The sequence below is a fragment of the Euprymna scolopes genome, chromosome 8 (assembly GCF_053919585.1).
Source record: "Euprymna scolopes isolate OS-2025 chromosome 8, ASM5391958v1, whole genome shotgun sequence".
Classification (NCBI taxonomy): Eukaryota; Metazoa; Mollusca; class Cephalopoda; order Sepiida; family Sepiolidae; genus Euprymna; species Euprymna scolopes.
In genome coordinates this window covers 160,740,762-160,753,001 of record NC_136489.1, presented here as the reverse complement: position 1 = coordinate 160,753,001, position 12,240 = coordinate 160,740,762, and the positions used below count along the sequence as shown (strand labels likewise).

Sequence of the window (12,240 nt, the reverse complement as noted above, 5' to 3'; positions counted from 1 at the left end):
TGTAAATTGATCAAGTAATTTTTTTAAACTAAGAAAATGAGTATGTACATTATTTTTTTTATATGATTTATTTAACTAAGAGATGAATACATGATTTTTTTTAATGATTTATTTAACTAAGAGATGAATACATGATTTTTTTTAATGATTTATTTAACTAAGAGATGAATACATGATTTTTTTTAATGATTTATTTAACTAAGAGATGAATACATGATTTTTTTAATGATTTATTTAACTAAGAGATGAATACATGATTTTTTTTAATGATTTATTTAACTAAGAGATGAATACATGATTTTTTTAATGATTTATTTAACTAAGATGAATACATGATTTTTTTTAATGATTTATTTAACTAAGAGATGAATACATGATTTTTTTTAATGATTTATTTAACTAAGAGATAAATACATGATTTTTTTAATGATTTATTTAACTAAGAGATAAATACATGATTTTTTTTAATGATTTATTTAACTAAGAGATGAATACATGATTTTTTTTAATGATTTATTTAACTAAGAGATGAATACATGATTTTTTTTAATGATTTATTTAACTAAGAGATGAATACATGATTTTTCTGTATTTTTGTTTTCTTAATAAGTGTAATTCTAAATAAACACCAAACGTTATTCTGAGACCCAGTCAATTCCGACTTTTGGCTAGGAGCAAAGTGTAGTATCTGTCCTCATATAGTGAAGACGAAGTGCAGTAAAAAACAATTGATTTGCATGATGAAAATCGCCTGATGATTTTTTCTCCTTAAGTCAGGAATAATAATTAGTCCAACATGTTGGCTATTTCAGTTGCTTTTTATGTGTTGGCATTTATTATATGTCTTAGATAATCCCAGGACTTACCTTCCTTCTTTGGACAGAAGTTAGTTAATCTCTGTCCAAGGCACGTCTACTGGAGAATGCCGATAGAATTGCCCAGACTATTTTTAGAGGCCAGCTTCACTTTTATACAAGGGTGCTGGCTTTTTCTCTGCCCATCTTCTGGCCTTGTGCCATATTATAATTTGTGCATAGTATATAAATATATATAAGTATATATTTTTTGAATGAAGCAATTTTTATTTTTGTCCCAATCCAGGGTTCCTATTTTTGGAGCGCTGCATTTTCCCTACATTAAAAACTGACCTTATATCTAATTCTAGCCTCATGGAGATGCCAGAAAATAAGAGACGCAGCCAATTTGAAACTGTTTCTGCTTGAAAAGATGTGGCCATTGAGTGACAACATGAATAAATATTTGATGATACCAAGAACTTGAAGCATACTAACTTTTCTCAACATTACTCGATTTAACATTCAATAAAGTTATATCGGTAAAAAAAAAAAAAAAAAAAAAAAAAAAAAAATCGATATTTCAGAAAACAAAATATCAATTTTTTTTTTTTTGCACACGAATGATGCAGTTTTGCTATTTCCTAATAACTTGAAAACAGTGTGACAGTGCAAACTTATTTGTCTAGAAGACGCTCTTCTTTAGTTATATGAAGCGTTAATTTATACAAGTAAAAGTGTGACAGTCATTACGTCGCAAATGGACAAACAAATAAAATAGGAATAGAAATAAATAAAAATCTGGGTCTGCATTATTTCTTTCTTTTTTTTTTTTTTTACGAAACGTTTTTATTCCTGTTACTTTCGGCCAGGGTTGCTAGTTGGATGGTAAAAGTCAGACTCCGACTCTTAAAATTCCTAGGATGCAGATTAAGATAACTTTGATATCTTCAACTCAGACTCCCAACTCCGACTCCTTGACCCGTATGTGGAAATCTATTCAGCAGATCCATACACCAGCCTCCCACACCTATTCAGCAAATATTTTATAAATACTTTTCATGTATATTATTTTTTACATTTAACATTCATTACACACACACACACACACACACACACACACACACACACACACACACACACACACACACACACACACACACTCAACCAGCTTTATAGAATAAGTTAAGATAACAAAGGGATAAAAAAAATTACAATTAAATTTTATTATGCTATCAGTTCAAAAGGGAATACAATATTTAGGGATAGGGAAACCTCTTTAGGCCATGGCATTTCGAAACCAAATACTTCTCATCAGAAGAGGAGAATAAAGACATATTATACAGAGAAGAAAATTTTTAAAAGATAATATTGCCTTTATGGAAAGAGGACAAAAGGAAAAACAGGAAAAAGCTATAAAGGGTTATAGCAGCATGGGTTGCTTATTGATTTAGGCCAGTTTTTTTTGCTTTTTTTTTTTTCGGATAAGATTGTAATTCCGGATCGATCCCAGACTAATCCAATTGCCAAATTCCATTTGATTCGGGAACTGGATAACAATCCAATTGTTATCCTATGTAATCCACAGAATTTTTATTGATCCTGTGTCACAACCAAAACAAAACCAGCTGTCCAGAAAGGATTTGCAGTGATCCGATGGACCGAAATATGTTGAAGTAGAAGCATTGCAGTACAAAATATGATATATCACCAAAAATAAAAGCAAAAGCATACAAAAACTGCTAAATTATGCAACTGGTAAAATCAAACAGGAAAACCATGTAAAAAAATAAATTTATTGAACTTAAGTTGAATAAAAACTTTGGTATATTTACAAAATATTACAAGTAGTATGAAGCAATATGGTGTAAGGACATTAGGTTACTCCAATGTGCACCACAGATTTACCCCCTCCTATATGTAACATGATGTAATTGTAATTTAATATCATCATAACTTTTGTACCATTTAAAAGAAGTTGCAAATAAACTAGCAATATTTTTTAAAATATTTTACAGCATACAAAAATAATGAAAACACAAGACCAAAATCGTGTTTACATTATCGATGCTTTAAAACAACGTTCCTATGTAGTGATCATTTTGAAATCGTAAACACACCCGTATTTTAAAAAATCTAACAAAAATCAATTAATGGTCAAATTTTTATGAACTTTTTGATATGTAGTCAATTTTAAATTAACTTATATTTTAAAAGCAGTTTTCGTTAAATATGTGAGAAGAAATATTTTTTTTTTTTAGATGTTCTAAACCCTCCCCTCCATTTCATGTTATGAAAATGAAAAATAAATTTAGGTCCATAAAAATTGCAACATATTTTTTAAGCTGAAGGGTTTAAATAATTTTTTAAAATAGTTATTTTTACATATACATACATACATACATATATATATATATATATATACACACACACACACACACACACACACACACACACACACACACACACATAAGAAACCATTATTTAACTTATCTTGAAATTGTGAATAAAAAAAACGGACATAAAATCAATATTTTTTTTTAAATTAACAATTTTTTCTCAATAATATATAATTAGTTAAATTATAACAAAACAAAAAAAATCAGATCAGAATTCTAAAAAGTAATTGATTTTTAAAAGATTTAAATAGAGAAAATTACAATATTTCGCGATATGAAGTTTTAAACAGATTTTTTAGTAAGGTTTTCCCATTTTTAAAAATATTTTCATATAAGATTATTGGCAATTATAAAATAGCAAATTAAACTACAACTTGAATTTATTTTAATTGTTAAAAGACGTGTATTTCTAGAGGGGGGTGGTCAACTTGATTTTAGCGTGTATTTAAAAAAAAAAAAAAATGGATGGAGATCTCTAATTGATAAAATTAACATAAACCATAGCAAAAAGAAAAAGCTGTTCCCCTGATTCAATTAAAGCATCTGGCGGTTTCCGTAAAAAGTATGCACATTTATATGGTAGACAAAAAATGAAAAATGATGACGTGGCTGATAGTGCGTAAAATGTTGGTGATTTTACACAAAAATTTGAACATCTCTAAAATACATAATGTCAGAGATACCACTTCCTCCTAACAATGCACCACAGTCAGTGATGTACGTCGAAAATCAGGCCCCACTGTATTACGTTCTGGCCAGACCCCACTTACGTTCACATCTTACCATTTTCTTTGTGCTTTCGACTTTCAAATTCAGCATGATAATCCCCTATATTATGCTAACATATAACTTATTTTCACTATTTCTGTAAATAACCACTTTTTTTAAATAAATATGCATGTTAAAAAATATTGGAGTCTTTGTAAAAAGGAAAAAAATTCCATAACGTTTATTTTATACTAGTGGAGGGGGACGCATGGGGTTGCTCGATCGTAAAAAAAAAAAAAAAAAAAAAAAAGAACACGGAACTTGGGTGGCATCAGCCAGAAACAAAGAAACTGAAAGCAAAAAAAAAAAAAAAAAAATGAACTGTGTTGGCCACACACTCACATAAGTTAGTAAGCGAATGCATTATCGATGGGACCATGAGGACACAGATGTTATCACGTCGCAAATTTAGTTTTTTAAACTGGAAAAACATAATGACGGTTCATGCATGTGCAATTTGCAAATAGTGTCGAAAGTAAGATTTTTATCTACTCCTCTCTTCAAACAAAATGACATTTCTACACAAAATAATTGACGATTTTTTCAATTTGTCGATATCATGTGTCCGAGAGATCGCTATTTCTAACAATACTATATGATGTAGATAAGTTTTTAACGGACATATGAACACACACATACATACAGATGTTTGCCCCTAAAAAAAAAACATTTTCTCTATTAATTATTTCTGCAAATAAGCATTTCAATAAAAAGAAATTACTTTTCAGATTTGCTCATGTTTAAAATCCAAAACACACAGGAGGCCTGATTTTCAACACTGGCAAATGTGGAACACATTGTTAGAAGGAACACACATGCCGAAATAAAAGATGATGTTCCAATTTATCGTCTGCATATTTTCACCAAGTCTAGAATTTGCCATCAAAACAAGAATCTCCGTTAAATTCTTGAATGGCCGAGACCTTAAATTACATGAATAATGACATGGTTTCATAGGCACTTGTGCATTACAGTTATTTTGAACAATTTTTTTGTTTTCAGTTTTGACGACTTCCTTTCAAGGGGAGACAATTCAAGAAGAACCTATCCGAAAATGTCAAGGTTTCGCATAACTTTTAGTTAAAAACTAAAATACACTAAAGTAAAATATTGTATAACTTTAGTGTATTTTTTGTTTTTAAGTAAAGGCTACACAAAACTTTGGCATTTTCGGATAGGGTCTTCTCGAAGTGGCTCCCTCTCTGAAAGAAGTTCTTAAAAACAAAAGACAAAACAAAAAAAAAATTATTGGGTACGTTTTACAATCCACAGAGATTCAAAAAAGTGGTAAAAAAAAAACAAATATATAACAAATAAATGTTATCAAAGGCAAGATAAGTTATTCTTCTTTCTGGAAAAGTTTTTAGCGCTTTTACTTACTTTAAAACGTTTATTCGGTTTGAAAAGCGGTAAATTTGTTTTTGGTTCCCACTTTAACATTTTCCTTTAAAATGATGATTTTTCTAGGTTTTTGGGTATGCTGAAGACGATTATCACATTTAAATTTTCCTCAATTAGTTTTCTGGACATTAAGCAATGTCAGTCTTTATGTTATAAGTAGTGGCCATTGTTGTACGTGCAGGCGCATGCCAAAAAATATGCGCACTTGTACATACAACAATTGTCAGACAGATAAGAAATGGTTAAAAATGAATCGACTTTAACATATAAATGTATATTTGCGTATGCGTACAAAGAGCACTAAGTTGACTTATGCATGTCAAGTTTGAATTTTTTACCCCTAAGCAGCTATTTTTATCATATATATATATATATAATGGACCACAAAAGACAACCAACATAGTGAGTGGTATATATATATATATATATATATATATATATATATATATATATATATATATATATATACACACACACATTAGTAGGGCGGCTGGTATTGCCTGGTGGTAAAATATGCTTAAATATGATATTTTAATTAATGCAGTTTTCGTATTTAATATCATATTGGACTCAATATATAGTAATGATTTAAAAAGTTATAAAAAAAAAAAAAAAAAAACTTGTGCGCCACCACTGAGAATCAAAACCGAAACGTTTAGCTTACAATTTATTTTTTCCTCTGTCATTAATGATTGAGTTATGAAAACATGTTTGCTGCAAGGCTAAAAATTAAAACCAATAGCTACTACGTTATGCATGCATATTCGTAATGCCATCATTTGACTTCCACCTGGCAAATTTCATTTTATTTTTAATTTTCACACTTTTGTACAGATTTTCCCGGGCCAAATATTTCACATGGTTTCAAATATCTTATCTATGAAGTTTCATGTTTGTAGACCAAAAACTGACAGAAGTTTGGTAGGCAAAATTCTATTCTGGAGCAATTTAACTTTTTTGTACCCAATCTAGGGTACTCCTTTTGGGGAACTGAATTTTGTAACCTGGTTTCCTTTAAAATGACGACAGATTTTCGGGTATGCTGAAAACGAATATCGCATTTAAATTTTCCACAAATAAGTAGTTTTCCAGATATTTTTGCATAATTTGACCCGAATTCACGTGAATTCCCATCAAGCATGGATCGGGTGAGACCGGCAATCATCGGTGTCAGCTGAATGTCATAAGAGACGCAGACTAATGAAAAAAAAAAAAACAAATTGGAAAAAAAATAAATAAATTCAAATAATCAAAACTAACAAAAACTACCTTGAAAAATGAAAATATGTTTATTCTATTTTAGTACTCATTTGATTTATTTTTTTTATTTATTTATTTTTTCTTTTTTTTGCAAAATATCTATTCATAGAAAGTTTGTTTTTTTTTTTTTCAAGAAAAATTTTTTTAACCATATAATTGTTAGGTGTAAGTACAAGTTTTTTTTTCTTTTGTTTTCTTTTTTGCAACCGTATTTTTCTTTTTTTTTTATTTTCAAGACTTTTTGTTTAGTCAAGTTTTTTGTAGAGGGGGGCACAGAAATTTAAAAAAAAAAAAAAAATTTTTTATTTGATTGTTAATTGCTGGCGGAAGAACTTTCTTGAGATGAGAATATTTCCTTAGGAATCTTTTACTTCGGTCGACTGTCGACGGCAAAGATGGAGGCAATTGGTTAGAGGAAATATTTTTTAGGGTTGCCATTTTGAATGCCCATAAATAAACGATTTTTACTATTGTTGGAATCTCTAACTTAGATTGTGCAAAAAAAACGATCCTGTGCGCAAGGATATCCATTGTCTGCACTGTCCATTTGTACATCTTCAGGAGATACCATCCTTTACACACAATCTTTTTTTAAGCAAACATTTGTATTTACAATTGTTGCACCTCATTTTGGGGGGACAGCAATTTCTTCTCCTGACAATATGAGATTGTCTGCATCTGTGTTTTCATTTCTTTTTCGAACATGCATAGATTTATTTCCTTGCCTATAATTTTTCTGTTTGACAAGTTTGAAAATATATTTGTCAGCTTTTTTTTTTGTTTTAGTCGCTTTCTTCCAATTCGAATGTCGTCTGCTTCCATTTTAGACAGCACTTTTTCATTGGCTAATCATTGATTTCTGGGAGTTCGATTACTAATCAAATTCCCAGAAATTGAATTACAAAAAATAAAATAAAAAATAAATAACTAATCAGAAAATAAAGTCACCCCCCCCTTAATATTACCTTAAAAATTACTAAAAACATAACAGAAACAAAATAAAATTAAATAAAATAAAAAGTTGAGTTAGCGTTTCAATATTTGAACAACGCTCGCTGGTCTGACACCGATGATTGCAGGTCTCGTCCGATCCATGCTTAACGGGAATTCACGAGAATTAGAGTCAAATTATGCAAATTAATATTAAGCAATGTCATTTCTTGTGTTATTGCTGGTGGTCATCTTAGTACACGCAAGTACGTGTAAACACAACCCCAAGAAACTACACGCAAGCGCACGCCGCGCGCGTGCCAATATGGTCACCGGCAATAACATAAGAAATGACACTGCTTAATATCGAGAAAACTACTTATTTGCTGAAAATTTAAATGCTATATTCGATTTCAGCATACTCGAAAACTTATAAAAGTCATCATTTTAAAGGAAAATTTTAAGGTGGAAACCAGGTCAAAATTTACCCTGAATTTTCCCTACATTAAAAAAACAACTGTTGTCGTGGCGTAGCGTAAACGAAAGCGGTGAAATGACGCAAAATAGTCCCAGAGTCCAGGGGTTAATACCTTGCAAACAGTAAATTTGCGACGGTTTTGATTATCAGATTCGTTGTCAGCGACCTCTAATACCCCTAAAAAATCCAAATTAGAGTGGTCGGTGTTCTGTTGTAAAGTAAGATTTACCTTTATTTATTTATTTAGTGTGTTTTTTTTAAGTGCTTTTGAAGTCTTGTCAATTCGAAAGTAATTTCTGGTTAGAAAAAAAGTTATATTTTACTAAGTTTGTAGTTAATGACTAAAACAATAATCGATGACATGACCTATCACTAATAACCTACATCCAAGTGGCACTGTGCCTTGTTTGGAGTGTAAAGACAGTAAAAAAAATAAATCATTTTTTTATTTATTTTATTTTTTTGTTTTTGTTTTAATTACATTTTCACCCCAAACAAGGCACATTGCCACTTTGTTGTAGGGGGCTACTTATCAGGGACATAAGCTCCAGGGGGGTTGTAGAAAGTTGGACAGAACCATCAACCATCTTTAAAAAAAATAGAAAACAGTTTTAGGGCGTATAAATAATCGTGGTTATTGTGAATAGAAGCATTTTACTTCTACCGCTAAAAATTTTTAAAAAGCGTTCAAATTTTAGCAGAGGCGTTCGATTTTCTATTTAAGTTTCAATGTTTCCGCCCTAATAATTCACACTGGTTGATTTTTTTTCAAGTTATTTACAAACATCCTCTCGCAATTTCGAGCAGGTTGGGTGTGGGTGAAGAGTCGTTTGTTTATATCTATGGCGGTTGTTCGACTGTTTCCGTAAACGAGTGACGGAAATAGCCGAAAAGAAAATATCTGTAATTCTATCATTTATTTATTTATTTGGTGCTAGTGCAGAGAGTGATCCGGACGTAAATAATAACATTATTATTTAAAAAGCCATTCTTAACATGGGGGGGGGGTGCCTATAGTATACTTCAACCTTACAATTGAATAAATAATAAAAAAACAAAAACTTTAATTAAACTTGGAAATACGATTTAAAAAATAGAGCGGATCACGGATCACTCTCTACACTAGCACCATTTATTTTGTGTATGTGTATATATTCATATTAAAAACTCTTTTTTCTATTTATTAAAAATATAAATAAATGCGTTATATATAGGTCATGGAATTGCATTCATCTGCAAAAGACCTAGCTAATTTTCATATTCTTTTAAACATTCATTGTACTTAATTCCTTATTTTTTCGGTTTTCTTATGGGAGGATCATCTTTAGTTAACTATTACGTGTAATTATATTCATGCAGATATTCTACATGATTTAGACTTGCGTAATATTTGCGTAAAAAGTTATAGTAAACACAAACCTCTTTCTGTATAATATACAGAAAGAGGTTTGTGTTTATATACAGTGTATATATGTGTCTTAAAAAATTTGTCTCTAAAACTCCTCTGTCAGTTTTTGGTCTACAGACATGAAACTTAATATATAGAGTATTCGAACCCATGCGAAACTTTATATTTGGGTATTAGCCGGAGAAAATTGGGGCCAAAAGTGTGGAAAAAAAAAATATGGGGGTACTAGTGCAGAGAGTGATCCGGACGTAAATAATAACGTTATTATTTAAAAAGCCATTCTTAACATGGGGAGGGGGAGGGTGTTTTGTACCTATTCTATACTTCAACCTTACAATTGAATAAAAAAACATATCATAAAACTTTAATTAAACTTGGAAATACGATTTAAAAAAATAGCGCGGATCACTCTCTGCACTAGCATCAAAAATGGAATTTGCAGGTGGAGGTCGAATAACAGCATTACGAATATGCATGCATAACGTAATAGCTATTGGTTCATGTTTTAATTTTTAGCCTTGCAACAAACATGTCTTCATAGCTCAGGCATTAACGTCAAAGGAAAAAGTAAACCGTAAGGTAAACGTTTTGTTTCGATTCTCGGTGATGGCGCACGACTACGAGTCATTTTTTTTAATCATTACTACATATTGGATTCAATAATATAAATACGAAATAAGCATTAACGAAAATATCATATTTAAGCGTATTGTACGACCGGGCAATGCTGGACGGCCTGCTAGTATAACATAAAGACGCTGAAAGAAATTCAAGAAAAATTCAGTTTGTTGTTTACTATTTTCGTTTTATTTATTTATTTATTTATTTTTTTTATAAAGAAAACTCTTTTTAAGAATCTGAATTATAAAACGGCACTTGTGAATTACTGAATTACTGTTATTATGGATGATTGGGTATGTTTTACAATCCACACAGATTCGAAAACGTGGTCAAAAATTCAAATACATAACAAAAAAATGTTATCAAAGGCAAGATAAGTTACTCTTCTATCTACCTGAAAAGCTTGTCAGTGGTTTAAAACGTTTATTCGATTCGAAAAACATATAGTGTCGAGCGTTAGGTGAGAACAAGGAAAATTGTCTCGGATTGACACCCAAATATTTAAATATACAAAATACTGTGAGAAACTCCACTCAATATATGTCACTGTTTTTCGGGTAAATATTTACCTGGTTTCCACCTTAACCCTTTCCTTTAAAATTACGATTTCTGACGGTTTTCGGGTATGCTGAAAATGAATATCGCATTTAAATTTTCCGCAAATAAGTAGTTTTCCAGATATTAAGCAATGTTATTTCTTATGTTATTGCTGATAGCCATCTTGGCTTGCGCGTAGTTTCTCGGGGTTGCGCTTACGCGCACAAACGCGCTTGCGCGTACCAAGATGGCCACCAGCAATAACATAAGAAATGACATTGCTTAATATCTGTAAAACTACTTATTTGCGGAAATTTTAAATGCTATATTCGTTTGCAGCATACCCGAAAACCTGTTAAAAAAACAAAAACAAAAAAAAACCGTCATTTTAAAGGAACATTTTAAAAATTAAATTCTAAATAAGCAATAAATGAAATATATAATTTAAAAAGTTTGGAAACGGGAGTGATTCTATAAATATACCAATAATAATAACAACGTACAAGTCATGTAGAAATACACACACGAAACGCAATCTCACCATTTTTTTTTTTTTTTTTTTTTTAAATAAAAGAGTTATCAAATCTACTCACCTGTGGCTTCGACTAATCCGGTAAGCTCTTTCTTTTCGACAAGTCCGGCATAACCGACTCCTCTTTGTTCTAAAAGCGCTTTTAATTTCTTGACAGACAATGTCATTGGATCGAGTAGACGGTGTGCCAGGAGGCCGGCATCGTACCAGGCAAATGCCTCCAAGAGTCGAGCGATCACGAAGAGGACGGCAATATAGATTATCAGCAAGACGATCCTCACCCACATTTTGACGAATGTGGCGGGAGGGGATTTATTTATTTCGATTGATACACAAACCTTTCTCACCGTGACGCCATAAAACAGCTATCACTACAACAGCAACAACCCACAATTCTACTTGCTAAGAGAAGACAACTAGATTGCGGAAGAGAACGTACAAACATTTTTCCTTAAAAAAAAAAACAACAAAAAAAAAAAACAGTCGGCTATCAATTAAAACCACAACAACAACAACAAATATGTTTTTGCTATATTTGACACGTCACATCACATCACTTCCCTTGGCGAAACTAAGTCGCCATTTTTTACCTACTTCAATTAATAATAAAGTTGCTGTTTTCGTCGATATTTTTACCTATGCTAGTACCGACAAGCTGTTATTAAGGACTGGAATACGTAAAACTTTGCCCTTAATTTGATATTTTCTTGCCTTCATTTATATAAGATATGTCCTTTTGGAGAAATGAGTGCCGAGCTAGATTGGACGCAGCCGACATCCAAACCAACATGGTGGATGTAAATAAATGGTCACCTGACATGTGTAGTTGTCGCGCCATAATAGAGTTATCGCCCTTTGATCCTAATGACGGTGGTTGCGTAATATTTCGGATCAATTTTAGTTTCGGTTGGGTTCTTAGTTAGAATTCAACTTAATTTAAAATAAACCTACAGAAAAATCATTATTAAACGTACTCGTCACCGAACGGAAATGTCATATTCCAAAAATTAAGTAAATTGATCTAGTATTATATATCATTATTTAAAGACGATTAATGTGAAATCGGTAGCATTACAGGGCTGAGCTCGCAAATTTGAATTATTGTGGGACTT

The 12,240-nt window shown here is 31.1% G+C and overlaps 1 protein-coding gene across 1 annotated transcript in view; it reads right to left on the bottom strand.

Annotated features, from left to right (window-relative positions):
- LOC145283954 (E3 ubiquitin-protein ligase RNF103-like) overlaps positions 1-11,969 on the bottom strand; it is a 41,343-nt gene extending 29,374 nt beyond the window's left edge. The window contains exon 1 of the mRNA XM_080133052.1: positions 11,190-11,969. Within this exon, the coding sequence (XP_079989178.1) occupies positions 11,190-11,415 (226 nt within the window). The 5' untranslated portion in view covers positions 11,416-11,969. The remainder of the gene's footprint in view (positions 1-11,189) is intronic.
- Positions 11,970-12,240: the final 271 nt, after the last annotated feature.